The sequence below is a fragment of the Podarcis vaucheri genome (genome assembly GCF_965113315.1).
Source record: "Podarcis vaucheri genome assembly, chromosome: 1".
NCBI classification, from domain to species: Eukaryota; Metazoa; Chordata; class Lepidosauria; order Squamata; family Lacertidae; genus Podarcis; species Podarcis vaucheri.
Genome location: NC_138759.1, coordinates 23,639,461 through 23,655,099, shown reverse-complemented (window position 1 = coordinate 23,655,099; position 15,639 = coordinate 23,639,461). Strand labels below are relative to the sequence as shown.

Below are 15,639 nucleotides of genomic sequence, written 5' to 3'. Positions count from 1 at the left end.
TTTGGTCCTCCAGAAGTTGCTGAACTACAACTCCCATCATCCCTGGCCCCTGGCCATGCTTGCTGGGCTTGCTGGGCATTGTAGTTCAGCAACATCTGGAAGGCCAACAGTTTCCCCGTCCTATGGTATGAGGGGTTTCATTCAATGTGGTAGGGTACCCTGGATGAATACCCATGTGGCTACTGTTTTCTGATGTCTCCCGTGTGGTTCTTAAAACATAAGAACATAGGACCATAGGAAGCTGCCTAATACTGAGTCAGACCATCAGTCCATGTAACTCCCTGTTGCTTACCCCATCTGGTAGTGGCTCCGCATGGTCTACCTACTACTGAATTTTGGCAATTTTGGCCCTTTCCCTTGAGATCCAGAACTCCCCTTCTTTGATAGCAAAAGAAGGTAAGAGACCATGCATGTTGTGTGGGCAGAATTGCATTGAAATAACCCATAGACCATATTAGCACAGTTCTTACTACATTAACATAGTGCCCTCCAGATGTTGTATGACTACAGTTTCCATCCTCCACAGCCATTATGGCCAATGGTCAAAAATGATGGGAGTTGGCATCAAACAGCATTTGGAGAGGACCAGGTTGGCTCATATGTGATGAGCAAACAGAGAAATGTGCTTGCATATGTGAACCGGCGCTTTGTTCATTAGCATTGCTCATGTATAGTAAAGCTACTATACAACCAGGTGTTTTCAGAATCAGTCCTTTAAAACCCTAAGATGAAAGTATGGCTAAGGAGTAATTCTGGAGTAACTCTGTCCTCTTTCCAGGTGGTCCGTCTCACCTGGTGGTCTGTGTTCAGGGACTCTGTCTACTATACCATTTCTGTGATCGTGCTTATTGCGGTAAGTTTCCATTTTTGACCTGCTCCTCCATGGAGTTGTGAAGGGCCTGAATTTGAGACGTGCTGTTGCCACCAGAAAGTTCTTGTTTGTTTTAGGATTTCTTATGAAAAATCAGTAGATGAGGTCACTTATGATGCTTAAAACTAAATTTAAAAGCTCAAAAAACTACTGAGCTGTAAATCTAGCTGCCATTCCCATCCTCAACTGGAACTGGAAGTCCTCCCACTTACGACGTTACCTAGGGGAGTGCACTGTTCAAGCCCCATGCAATCCATCAGAGCTGGCTCCATGTTTGAGAGGGCCCTGGGCAAGATGGTCTCTGGTGGCACTTTGATTAACCCAGCTGAGCTTACAGTACCTGGCAGTGGTAGAGGGAACAACGATGCTTCAAGCAGCTCTGGCTGGCTGGGTCTAATTGCCATTCTCACAATGTTCCCAGAGCAGGGAACTGCATTCTGTTGTAGGGGAGAACTGCAAATGCATGAACAAAGTCTTAACTTTTTTCCCCAAGGTGAAAAACCAATATTAAAAACATATCTCTGGATTCCAACAGGAGTGGGGAAGAAGTTGGGAGGCCAGTTTAGAAATGGTTGAGTAAAGCAACCTGCAGTGTTGCTACTCAAAACTACAGCCTTCCCAGGGCCGCTTTTCATTTTAAAAATAATACATACGTCAAGTAGAATAGAAACATTGGCACCCGACCCCACCCCCACTCACCATGCCCCCCCTCCACCTCTTTCCCCCTTTTCTTCCTAATGTAACACTAAATGTCTCAACAAGTGAAACTGATCTGTAGAAAATGTAACAACAACAACAACTTATTACTTATACCCCAACCATCTGGCAGAGTCCCCTCAGCCACTCTGGGCGGCCTCCAACAGGAGATTAAAAATACATTAAAAGATCAGTCATCAGGCCTCGGTCCAGTATACCTGAAGGAGTGTCTCCACCCCCATCGTTCTGCCTGGACACTGAGGTCCAGTGCCGAGGGCCTGGTGGTTCCCTCGCTGCGAGAAGCCAAGTTACAGGGAACCAGGTAGAGTGGCACCCGCCCTGTGGAATGCCCTCCCACCAGATGTCAAAGAGAAAAACAACTACCAGACTTTTAGAAGACATCTGAAGGCAGCCCTGTTTAGGGAAGCTTTTAATGTTTAATAGGTTATTGTATTTTAATATTCTATTGGAAGCCGCCCAGAGTGGCTGGGGAAACCCAGCCAGATGGGCGGGGTATAAATAAATTATTATTATTATTATTATTAGTCATTTAAAAACTTCCCTAAACAGGGAAACAATAAAGAGATATTGCACATACTTTTGTAAACCAAGAAATCTTTAATAAAAAAGATGTTTTTAAAAATGGGGGGGGGGAAATGCCAGGGCTTCATGATACACCTGTGTGTAATATTTCATATACCCCAGTGCTGTTAAACCTAAGGCACCATCTGTGAGTCTGGATCTGCATCCGTACAATATAACTGCCACCTTATTTTGCCACAAACACCCAGTATAGATGTGGTGTTGAATTTGGCCTTGACTGCCACAACGGTTATACAGTATCAAACATTTGTATTGGTTGAAAGTCCTTTTCTGCCCAGAAACCATTCTATGCTAGACATTAATATCTGCCTCTGTTAAGCCTTTTCATGTGCTTTGTAATGTACTGGAATTTCTTCAGATTGCCCTAGAGAAATATAATTCTTCTTTTCTCTCTCTCTCCTTTCTCCTCCCTTTTAGTTTATCTATGATGAGAAAATTGTATGGTAAGCTGTGGTTCTTATTTCTTGCACATGGACTGAAGATTAGAATGTAACCTTGTCTTAAGTATTTTAGGCCATATGACAAGAGAGAGACCCCTGGCTTGAGCCCATTCTGTCACTGCAATGCCGATGATTGAAATAAGTGAATGGTTAGTCAGGGTGAAGGGGCAGGTGAAGGTCAAGTAGCATTAGATAAATGAATAAAGTGATACTACAGTGTTTCAGGGAAGTCTTTGCTGAAGAAAGGTGTCTCAAGAGAGGGAAATAGTTTGGCAAGCAGAGTGGCAGAGGCTGTTAGACCTAGAGAACGCCAGTTCAGAAGGGAACAACAGAGAAAATGGAGCTGAAAGCAGAAAGGATGGCATGAGAAGAGGCTAAAGAGATGAAAGTCCCAACAAGCCAAAAAAAGTAATTATGAACAAATTGGGATCCGAACTTCCAAATAATGAGACGAGGTGCAAAGGGAAAGGGGGAGCAAAGAGCTTTTGCCCATGACAATAGTTAGTTTAGTTAGCTTATTAAATTTATGAATTGCTTCCCGTAACAAAAAGCCCCGAAGAGGCAAATCTGTTTTCATGAACGATGGGAGCCCTGCGTGCACAAAAGGCAGAAAATAATTGCTCACAGTGGTATCAGTGGTGCTTTCCCAAGAAAAGTATGCTTTGTGGCCTAGTGACAGCACTGCTAATTGCACCTAGTACTTTACTAATTTCCTTCTTTTTATTTCTTTGAGGTGGGAAAGTCTTGTGCTCATCATTATGTATTCGTTCTATATACTTATCATGAAGTAAGTACTTTTCTTTTCTCCCACTGATCTTTAATTGTGTTTGGCTATTGTTAATCTGGGGATGCATTGTGATTTAATGCATGCCTAATGATTACTCAGATAAGATCACCTTTTCCTTTTATTGCTGTAACATTCCCCAGGTTGGATAGATTTTTGTCTGGATATATATTGTGTGCAAAAAAGCACAGAGAGTTAGTAGTTTGGCCCTGTGGAGGCTGCCGTGGTATTGAAGGGAGTTGCAACTAAGAAGAAATACTACTGTGGAAAGTGGGTTTCTTGCCTTCCATTGTCTCCTTAAGCTAACCAAACCCTCCCCTCCAAATCTACTCCAAATGATTGCAGATAGGGGTGGGGAAGAAATTTGATTCAGTTTGCATTTGAAGGCAAACCTATCCAATTCTGAAACAAATGGAAACTTAAAAACAGCCATCCTTTGACATTTACACTTCTCTGAAATATGTAATGCAGTTTTCCAGCCATCCACTTTGTACAAATATGCATAACAAGCTGCTTTGGAAATGTGGAGAACTGAAACTAAGGCTGGAAAAATGAGAAGCTGAGAGGAACCAAAACTGATGGAATCACCCACTCCAAGTTAGGGGACCGTCTAGGACAGCATGGGAGGTGTTTTGGTGTGGTGTGCGGACTGCAAGGGGGAAGGGGATTTGGTAAAAATGGCCTCCTGGGCTGTTTCACTGATGAAAGGCATCCTCTAGATCAAAGAACTTTTCATCAGTGGAAGGAGTGGATGGCGCTGTGGTCTAAACCACTGAGCCTCTTGGGCTTGCTGATCGGAAGGTCGGTGGTTTGAATCCATGCGACAGGTTGAGCTCCCATTTCTTTGTCCCAGTTCCTGCCAACCTAGGAGTTCAAAAGCATGGCAAAGCAAGTAGATAAATAGGTACCACTGTGGCAGGAAGCTAAATTGTGTTTCCGTGCGCTCTGGCACTCATCAAGGTGTCTTGTTGCACCAGAAGCAGTTTAGTCCTGCTGGCCACATGACCCGGAAAGCTGTCTGCGGACAAATGCTGGCTCCCTTGGCCTGAAGCGAGATGAGTGCCACACCCCATAGTTGCCTTTGACTGGACTTAGCCATCCAGGGGTCCTTTACTTTTTATTTTTTTTACTATTAGATATAACCCAGTGTAGGGACGTGGGTGGCTCTGTGGACTTCCGATCAGAAGGTCTGCGGTTTGAATCCCCGTGACGGGGTGAGCTCCCGTTGCTTGGTCCCTGCTCCTGCCAACCTAGCAGCTCAAAAGCACGTCAAAGTGCAAGTAGATAAATAGGTACCGCTCTGGCGGGAAGGTAAACGGCGTTTCCGTGCGCTGCTCTGGTTCGCCAGAAGCGGCTTAGTTATGCTAGTCACATGACCCGGAAGCTGTACGCCGGCTCCCTTGGCCAATAAAGGGAGATGAGAGCAGCAACCCCAGAGTCAGCCACGACTGGACCTAATGGCCAGGGGTCCCTTTACCTTTACTTATAACCCAGTGTAAGTAAATACATGACTTGCAGTAGGAGAAAGGTTTGATCTTGAGAAAGATTAAAAGTGTGATGTGTATGGGAGATGTTCTCTCCCTTTCTTCTTCTTCTGTTGCTGTTCATCTTTTTCATTTCATAGAGCAGAAGTAGACAGTGGTCATGTTTGCTTGCCATGTTGAACAATAGTTAATGGTTTGCCATGATCACACATAAAAGGGCTCTGTGCATGCAGAGAAAGCAAACCATTACATCTGAACCAGGGATTGTGCCTTGTTTGAGAGAAGGCCCTTAGCCCAGTAGTAGAGCAGCTGCTTTGGATGCAGAAGGTCCCAGGTTCAATTCTGCTGCACCTCCAGTTAGGGCTAGAACTGGGAGAGAACCTTGTCTGAAATGTGGAGAGCTGCTGCAGGAAGTTAGTAATAGTGTGTGTGTTCATATAGCAATGCACCATGTATATTACATGACTTTTATACCAGTGTAATATACACAATGTTGCATGCATACCTTTTGTTTGTATGTGTACCCATAAAAATCATAAGTCATGATCCAGCTGAAGCATATGTACTTTTAGACCCCATTGCATTTAGCGGGAGATATATAGGCATGCTCTTAGTTCTGCACTTGAAAATCAATGCTGTGTAAAACTGATTAATTTTGGCTGGATCACGGCCAAAGTGTATTGCATTCATCATCCAGTGATGTTCCCTTTGGCAAATAGCTGTGTCTCAACCTACACTTTTCAAAGTGGTAACAAGCACTGGAAAGTGCCATAGAAAAGATTGCTGGAAGTTAACTATCTGCCATTAGAATGTTAGCATTTTTCTCCCTCTATCCATCTAGGTACAATGTGAAGATGCAGAAATTCTTTACTATCAAAAGCATGAATGTTGGCAATGGCAACACTGTCAACAGCGAACTGGAAGATGGTAATGAATCTTTTGACATTAGCTGTGATGACCCTTCATTGCCATTGCTGTGGAAAGGTAAGGCTAAGCAGACAGGAGCTGGACAAAAGCTTGACGAGAAATATTGTTCTCTGATAGTGTTTCTCCATACATTGACAACTGGCACCTGCAACAAAATGTTGTGATGGGGAACACTCCTCTTTTCTGCCCCAAGTCATCCCGCCATGCTCCCCTTCATGACAGGGCATTCTGTTCCATTTTTATGTCCTGGTCCTTGCCCAAGAGCCAATCACCATTCTGTGGCAACTGAGTATGCTCAGTTTTCAACTGGGCTGTTTTGATGTGGGTGGTTGTGAGTGTGTGGGTGTGTGAGAGAGAAACAAAATAAAAAAATTTCTTCCAGTAGCACCTTAGAGACCGACTAAGTTTGTTATTGGTATGAGCTTTCGTGTGCCTGCACACTTCTTCATATACTAGGTATCTGAAGAAGTGTGCATGCACACAAAAGCTCATACCAATAACAAACTTAGTTGGTCTCTAAGGTGCTACTGGAAGATTTTTTTTTTTATTTTGTTTCAACTACGGCACACCAACATGGCTACCTACCTGTAACTAGAACTGGAGAGAGAGAGAGAGAGAGAGAGAGGAGCAGTTTTGGTTCCAAAAACAATGGTACTCATGCCAGAACATCAGAAATAGAGGGTAAGTTAGCCAGCTCCCAGTCTCAAGCAGAATTATATAATATTTTCCAGTTCTTTCTTTTTTTCTTTCACTACTCTCTGAGAATTGTAGCTAATGTTAGCCCTACTCAGAGTAGACCCACTGAAATCCATGGACATGACTAGTTTAGGTTTATGAATTTTAGTGGGTCTGGTTTGAGTAAAACATAGCTGGATGCAACCCAATCACATCTGACACAGCTAAGCCTTTTCAAAATTACCGCAGCTCAAGGGTAAGGAGCCCTTTTCAGCCCGAAGGCCATGCTTAGTTGTAGGGAAGCTTCCAGGGTCCGCATGCCAGTGTTGGGCATGGCCAGAATCAAAAGGGAGTGGAGCAATGGATGTGACTCGTGCCGTTGTATGGTAGGCTACCTGCCAGATATGCAGATCTCTGGCTACCTGCCAGAATATCTGGCTACCTGCCAGATATGCACCCACATATACCAGATATGTCTCTTCGTCATCCACCATCTAGCTAGCAGGTCAATTCCAGCCAAGCAAAAGCACTCAAGGAGGACACGGGGCATGGCTCATGAGGGGCATGTGCTAGGAAGGGAATGCAGCCTAAGGAGAATTCAGAGATGCTGGGATGGCCACATGGAGCCCCAAAGACTGGGTGGCGGGAGGGTTATCCACCTTTGCCCTAGCACACATGTTCACATGATGCTAACATGGATCATAATGTCTGTGCCAGCAGCTTTGCTGTGGTTTACTTATTTATTTTAGATGATTAATAAGCCACTCTTTGAGTGAAAGCCTCTCAGAATGGTTCACACCAATTTAAATCAACAATCAAGTCAATAGAAGGTACAATATAACCAGCATGGACCAAGCAGTGACGGAAACAAAAGATAGATTAAAACAAGTAATGTGAGCTGCACAAACTAGGAATACCTGTGTGAATAAAAAAGGTCTTTAGCTGCTGCTGAAAAGAGAGATTTTGCACCAGGCAATTCTCTCTTTGCACCTGGCAAGCATTCCAGAGTTGGGCCACTGGAAGGGAGAATGCCCTATATCACCCGTCTTGTTGGCATTCTTGCTCTCAGGTTCGGCCACACTTCTAGTGATGCACCTCAAGATTCCCACAGGTGCTTATTGGCTACTCTTGGAATCTCAGGGTTATTTCTTGAATGGAAGCTGGCTCACAGGCATGCTGTTTCTTCCCTGACTGACATGCCCTTGTGGCCACATAGATCATTCATGCAGATACATGCTCCCAGATGTATTATATATAGCACCGCCTTGGGACTTAGGATAGCATTGTTTTTCATGCTGCATTCTGGAGGACCCTGGAGAACATCAGTAATAGGAGACAGTCATCTCTAAAAGACAGCTTAGCAATGTACAGCTACAGCAGAGCATTTTATATATATTCCAGGAGGCCATGCCCTCAATTTGCACAGAGCCTCAAAAAGGCCCAACATGCCTGGCAACGGCTCTCTTGCACCTAAGAACATGCAAAAGACTTGTTTGCAACATGCTGGGGTTCTGGTGCAGGTGTGCAGGGATCCCTTGACAAGTCCATATGAATGGTGGAAAGCCTGGAAACTATTTTAATAAGGCACCAAACAGAAGAACGTTTGTTTCAGCATTAATGTGTGGCCGCTGAGTGAGGAACAGCAGGAAAACTGAAGCATCCATAAGAGTGCTGGATTCCAGTGTGGAGCAAGTGTTCTGGCACTTTGGTATCATGTTGTGTCCTCAGAAGCAATTACTGGCACCCAGCTGTGCAAGATATGCTGCCTTTCACAGGCTTGTCTGTGAAGTTACCAGCAATTCCTGAGTGGGAAAGTAACAGCCAAGTGACTGGTGCATTAGGTGGTACTACAAAGTTGAATTTTTGAAGCAGACATTGAGAGATGGCTCTCACCATATACAGACAGTCTCAACACTTGTAGGAAGAAAAGTAGGCATTTTTAAAAAAAACTGTTTAGAAAAGGAACTGCATCTTTTTCTTTCCTTCTCCCCCACCACCTTCCTTTTCCTGTTTAAACTAATGCTACATGGAAGACTATATTTCTGACCCTGTTTTTTTGATCCTGAAAGATTTCCATATCATCTATCTATCTATCTATCTATCTATCTATCTATCTCCTCCTCTTTACGGAAAAGAAAAGCTTTCACACAACAGTTATCGTTAGCTTTCTCAGTAAGGGTTCAAGCAGTGAGCATGCCAAGAGGTCTGTTCTTAGTTTTTGTCTTCCTTGCTTTGGTTTTGCTGTAATTTTTTTCACTCAAGGGGGAATGTTAATACAGCGTGAGTATCCATCTAGCATTGTCCTTTGTAAGAGCACTGTGCAAACTGAGCCAGAATGAAGCTATTTGCCATGTTAAAGCTGCACAATAGCTTGCCTTCATTTGACCTCCCCTCTGCACAACTAACTGCCTCCAGGCAGCCTTTTTGCTGCTAGCTGAAATATGCCACATCTTTCTGTTGCCCTGGCTGCTGAAACATGCCCTACTTGTAGCTTTGAGCACAGCCTCCAGCAAAGCTGCCCAGGTCCTTTGGTTAACACCTCTCTTGGGTCAGTGGGGCTCAGATCTCACCTTAATCTTCTCCAGCGTATGAGTGCAAGGTCTGATTATTTTCTAACAAAGAACACCTGCTCTCTACCCAATGCATTCTACATCCTGATGGTGGGAATTCTATTACTTGAGGGTGCAGATAAAAGGGAGGTTCACAGACTGCTGAGCGGCCTTTGAAGCTTGTAACTTTTATTGCTTCCAAGAGCTTCGACTGGAAAAACATAAAAGCTTCTATTACTGGATTCTCATATATAGAGAGCTTTTCACCCAGAGGAAAATCCAATTTCAGAGACAAGCCTTCTACGCAAGAAGAGAAGATTTGTACCTTTGCTGCTAATGCCCATGTTTTGACAGTAATAACATGGTGGCTGGACCCCCTGGTTTTTATTGTGATGGTCCACAGATTGGCTTTGATTTCTAGCTAGTCAATAGAAATCCCATAGTGATTAAATACGTTAGGGCATGGGATTGTGTGGAATAGAGGTCAGCTGCTTCAACAACCTATTCACATTCCAGAGGGTGGCATTTATCTTTTTCGGCAAAAACAACACAGAGATGTGTGGCACTCCATAAGATTAACAGACTTGTTGTACCATAGATTTCCCTGGGCTAGAGCCCACTTTGTCTGATACAACTTACCCAAAACAATTGGGGCAGTGGTTCCCAAACCCATGGACTACTTGAAAATTGCTGAGGCTCTTGGCAGACCACTTAATGATGTTTCTGCCCATTGTACCTATTGTAACTTCTTATATTGTATTACAATCTGAATTCTAAGAAATGAAAGAAACAATAAAAGTACAATAAAAAATCAATTTGAATATTCAGTGCTATAGATGTGCAATCGCCCACCTTTAACCACAAATCTGCAGACACTCTGCAGACCACCTGGATGACGCTGGTGGACCACTGATGGTCCACAGACCACAGTTTGGAAATCCCTGGACCAGGGTGCTCAGAAGGAAAAAGGACAGGACTTCTACCTATTTGATAATTTTGCAGAAGAGGACATTATATATTTTTGTATCACTTTTACCAGAAGTAATTCTCGTTTCCCCTGTCCCACTTTACTCTAGAAGCTTGTAGCTACCCATTGCAGATGCTTGCTTCCTTCTGGAGAATGGCCTCCTAGATAGGACTACTTCAGAGTATACTGCAGCTTACCTCTTAGTGGAACAGCCAAGGGGTAAAATGCAATATATGCTCAACGCTCTACTCAACCTTGAAACCTGTGTTGCAGTGCACCGTGGGGTGAATCCACTTGAGACTGCCGTGAGTTGGTGGAAACAACGGCATTGTTCTCCCAGGTCCCAACTCCACCCACGGAGGCAGCACATTTGTTCCCCTAGCCTGGCTTGGCTATAAATGCTTATGGGTCAGGTCTGGGTCTTTTCCTTAAGCAACGGACAGATTCTTTCCCCCATTCCCATCTACAAAGCTTTTCAAATACATTCCAAGCCTCAGCACATCCCGTCTTCTTTGCCTGTTCACCAGTCTCTGTGCCTGCCTGTCCTTCAGCTCTCCCTTCCAGGCTTTCCCATCTTCTCCACCTGAGAAGTTCCATCTCATCCTGCTGAGATTTATGCAAGCAGCACCCTGGTTTCCTTGGTACCCATGGCTTGGTGCTGATGTATAATCTCTAGGGGCAAAGAGAGTTTGAAGCAACAAAGCCAGAGGACTTGCTATAAGCAGAAGAGTAATGTGCTGTGTTTGCAGTTAAGCTGCAGTTGGTGATGGAGCAGGAATATGATTCAGGTTGCATTTAAATAAAAACTTACTTAATTTGCACTTTCCAAAACAGTACAAAGACTGAAACACAGTCATCTTTCAAATTTCATATATGTCTGAAATTTGCAGGGCACTTCTCCATCCAGGTAATGTACGAAAATGCATTTACTAGGATACAGTGTACATAGAAATACATATATCAGTCAAAATAGCATTCAAAAATGCATTATGCTAGTGAAAACTGCTTGGTAAAAATGTGCACATTAGGGGAAACATTTGTAAAATGTGTGTGTTAGGAGAAATTTGCAATACAATGCTGGTGAGTTTTCATGAGGACTTTTAAGAAAATTGCAAACTGATGTGCAAGGAACTTAAGATTGGAAAAATGAGAAACTGAAACTGAGAGAAGCTAAAATTGACAGATTTGTCCAGCCATAGCCAAGTCTTCCTGGGTCCAGAACCCAGGACCTTGATGCCTCTATACGTAGAGTACAGCCTCCATCCTTGTATATCCTCCCAGGTACTTCAATGCTCATTCCTCAGTCTCACTGGGGCTCCTCAAGCAAGTTCCGTAGCAACTGCATTGATGCTTCCGTGTTGCTTTTAATAATGTGCTTCACCCGAGAGAGGCGTCCTTAGTAAGATTAGCTCTTTAAAAAATGCCATGACTTCTTATTCCACTAAAATCCAGCGATAAGCATCTGTGGCTGTCTCTTGCTCTTGATAATAATCATACTTAATGGCACTTAGTACTCCTGTAGCACTTTTGCCTAAGTGCTCAAGTGCTTCTCATAGATTATTCTCAGTAATGCCTGCAACAATTCCATTAGATAGATAGAGCAATATTTCCATCCTCATTAAAGGTATTGTGGCTAAAGCTAAGGTAGTGGCATGCCTAAGGCCATCTATGTTAAGTTCACGGCTCAGCTGGCATTTGAACCAGGCCCTTCCAGCTCATATATTCTGGTTTAACCATCTGAGGGGAGACTTTAACACAGGAGGTGAACCTTTGGACCTCTGGATGCTGAACTGCAACTCCCATCAGCCCCTACAAGCATGGGCAATGGTAAGGGATGATGGGAGTTGTAGTTCAGACTTATAGGTTCCCCACACTGTCTTTAACCAGCTTCCTGAAGATTAAGAGTACCATACATAAGCTGCAGCCTTCCAACACCTACAGCAGTCATTGTGCTCGATCCAGACTGAGTGAGTTGTAGTTAATTCCCCACTGAAATTAATGGGGCTTCATGCAGGCATGACTAGTGCTGCCTCCAGGTTTTGGAGGCCCTTGGGGAAGACACCCTCCAGGGGCACTCCTCTATTAGTGAACGTAGCTCTTCACTGCAGCAGACTAAGGTTGACCCCAGATACCTGGCTATGCTGACCCTTGATAGGCATGACCCAATGCAGCCCGGGTTCAGTTAACTTAGACTTCATACCCACCAACCTATGTGCAGCACAAAGGTGTAGTTTTTCTCAGTCCAGAGTCGTTCGTGCTAATCATCAACATGCTGCTTTCAGTTTTGATTAATTCTACATCTTACCTTCCACAAAGTTACCTGATACACATTTGAAAACCCATCCCTTGATTAGGTTATCCACACCTTTTGCTTTCTACACATGCCTCAGGTGAATGAAAGTGGTGGTGATCTCATAGCTGTCAACTTTCCCCTTTACTTGCGAGGAATCCTATTCAGAATAAGGGAATTTCCCTTAAAAAAAAGGAAAAATAACAAACTAAATATTGATGTATGTAATTTTTATTTCTTAATTATATTTAGTGGTAGTATGGATGTATTGTTTTTTGTAACATAAAGTCATTCAATAATTATTTTTTTAAAGGAAAAAGTTGACAGCTACGGGTGATCTTGCCCACTCACCATGTCATTGGGCAGGTGTAGATACACACACACACACACACACACACACACACACACACACACACACACTTGCTGGGACCACCTGCATCGGTTTTCAAATGAATACACTGGGGCCCCCAGTTCAGTACAGAATTGTGTGAGCAGGGGCAGGGACCCATCATCTCAGCTCAGCCTTGGGAGATGCTTCAGGTGATAGCCTGATACAGTCTGAAACTAAATGTTAGTTTTGACCCCTTCCCCACCTCTCTCACTGGTCTTCATCTGTTTTAGATAACAGGCATGTGATCACCAGGTGTGAGATTTTTCTGAGGGTTCTTCTGTTATTCTTTTGTTTGAGTTGAATGTTTTCCCTGATCTCCAGTGCTTTTGAACTGAAATTCTACACTAATGACTCATTTGTTTATTTCATTTTCCTGTTGACTAAATTTTCCTGTTCCTGCTAATGTAAGTAACCTGCTGTAAATGTATATGTATATATTTATCCAACTTGATAAGTGAGGCAATAAAGAATGGTATTGCCCCTCCATTCTTTCCCTTTCCCCATTGTCCACATCCCCTTTTCCTCTGGGGTTAATATTTTACTTCATTGCAATGTGTTTTCTAACACCACATGTCTCCTGTCTGCTAAGCCTTGCTACACTTGCTATGTCCAGCTGGTTGCATTTGTTGTTAATACTTGCATGCATTTATTTATTATGTGTTCCTTTTATTAATTCTCAGGGCTGCATGTCCCCCTGACCCCTCTGGTTTAGTAACAGAATTAAGGATAGCTTAAAGCTCCCGTTTATATATAAATTGTCGCAATTCCTTTGAAACAAGTCTTTGCTAAGTAGCACAGTAACCCGAAAAGTTACAGGAAGACAAAAGCACCTTCTAATATCATAGTTGAGGCTGAAAGGATTAAATCATTTGCTTGCTAGGGCAATGAACAGGCTACAAACTTGCTCATTCTTTTAGAATCATAGAATCATAGAATCATAGAGTTGGAAGAGACCACAAGGGCCATCGAGTCCAACCCCCTGCCAAGCAGGAAACACCATCAGAGCACTCTTTTGAATAGTAATACTCATTTCTGAGGAGCTGTCTTCTCTGACTCAGCAGTGATTGACATTTTAGTGTTATTATTGGGTTGGACCCACTATGTGTGTGCAGCACTACCCCCACACTACTCTCCATGTTGTCCTGCTGACAGAAATGGGGGAGGGGATTTTCAGATATTCCCCTCCTTTCCCCTTGCAGCCCCCTGTGTCCCCTAAAAATCTCTGCTCAAGGGTCGGGGGACAATCTAGGAACAGCATGGGAGTTGGCACTGAGAGCAACTGGCAGAAGGGGTAATTGGTGAATATTGCCTCCTATGAAAGGGCAAGTCTGAATCCAACCTGTTACAATAAGTTATTTATTATGATGGTGCATATTCCAGACAAGTTATGCACTTTTAAGACCTATTAATTTTGATGGCAGAGAGGTGAGCACATGCTAACTGTTTCTGCGAAGATCAATGAGATGGAACTTGGGATAGATTGCAGCCTTGATTATAAATTTACCACGTGAAATTCAGTAGGTGCTATACATTAAGCTTACGTTATAACCGACAAATTATTAAGCAGTTGATTAAATTAATCAAGGAGATTCGTGGGTCAAGGTGAAGTGCAATGGGGAAACCTGCCTGTTTCCACGCATACCCAATCTCTTTCTACACAACTGCAGCATAAAATGGCATTGTTGACGTACTACCTAATTTTGCTGATTTACGATTTTTAAGGCTCCAGGTGACATTACGCTTCAGCAACCTATAAATGCCATTAAGGGGCAAGTAAGGGCAGAGGCAGGCACAGAAAAGGAAGCAGATTGTATAGCTAACCATTGGCATTGTGGTCAATAGTGAAGGGAACGCAACAGTATGGCCGAAACTCCGTTGTGATGGTCGATGAGATCATTTGTTCCAGTCCTCCAAAATATCGTTTCCCTGAAGCTGGCTTGCGAATAATGATTACAAACAAATTTGGGCCGAGAACCAGGCTACGGATGGCAAGCAGGATTATTATTAATGAGGTGAGTCTGCAAGGGCGGGAATAATTAAAGCGCTTACGCAATCATTTTTTTATTTTTCGCAATTCATTTCATCACTGTTTTGTATTGTTTGTGCAGCGGTCAATGTATATGGTGGTTTACGGAATAATTTATTTGGAAAGTACTTTGCCCAAAGGCATTCACAATCTACTAAAGTTTTACAGCGAGATGGGAATTGGAAAGAGGAGGGATAGGGGCGAAAACGGGAACAAGGGAACAAATGCATGTAATTTGTTGTGGTTCCATATTTCATTGTCTGAAATACTCCTTCACACAAGATGCAGTCCTGAAAGACTTCTTCACACATGGATGTGGTAGCAGCCACCACCTTAGGTAGCTTTTTAAAAGGCATTAGATAAATCTGCAAGGGAAGGATCTCTCAGTGAAAATTAGCTGCAAAAGTGTAGAGAACCTTTCTGCCCAGAGGCAGTATACTGGGGAGCAGCAATGGGAGACTGCTCTTGCCTTGACAGAAGCATTCAGCTGACCACAGTGTGGAAACAGGATGTTGGACTAGATCAGGGTTCCCCAAACTTGGATCTCCAGCTGTTTTTGGACTACAGTTCCCATCAAACCTGACCACTGGTCCTGCTAGCAAGGGATGGTAGGAGTTGCAGTCCGAAAAAGCAGCTGGAAACTCGAGTTTGGGAAACCCTGCACTGGATTACCCCTTTGTCATATCCAGCAGGCCTATTTGTATTTTTGTGTGGTTAAGAATGAAGATGTGTGACAGCTTAAGCAAGCAACGACTTCATAGGTAATACTTAACTGGATTTGGGCTCTTGTTTCCAGTGATAATGTCTAGGCTCACGGTTTCTGACCATTGGCCACTTGCCAACAACATCTGGCAAGCCACTGGCTCCCTACCCCTGGTCTAGGCAAGATGAACAGGAGGGCATGTTAAAGTGCACTTCTAGTGATGGCAAAAATAT

General features: G+C 43.4%; 1 protein-coding gene across 2 annotated transcripts in view; it reads left to right on the top strand.

Moving 5' to 3' along the window:
- SLC24A4 (solute carrier family 24 member 4) overlaps positions 1-15,639 on the top strand; it is a 101,259-nt gene that overhangs the window by 73,687 nt on the left and 11,933 nt on the right. The window contains exons 7-11 of one of the 2 annotated variants that reach the window (XM_082233106.1): positions 779-853; positions 2,588-2,613; positions 3,344-3,397; positions 5,720-5,862; positions 14,520-14,689. In XM_082233106.1, coding sequence (XP_082089232.1) covers positions 779-853; positions 2,588-2,613; positions 3,344-3,397; positions 5,720-5,862; positions 14,520-14,689 — 468 coding nt within the window. The remainder of the gene's footprint in view (positions 1-778; positions 854-2,587; positions 2,614-3,343; positions 3,398-5,719; positions 5,863-14,519; positions 14,690-15,639) is intronic. The other variant, XM_082233107.1, reaches the window with a different exon arrangement.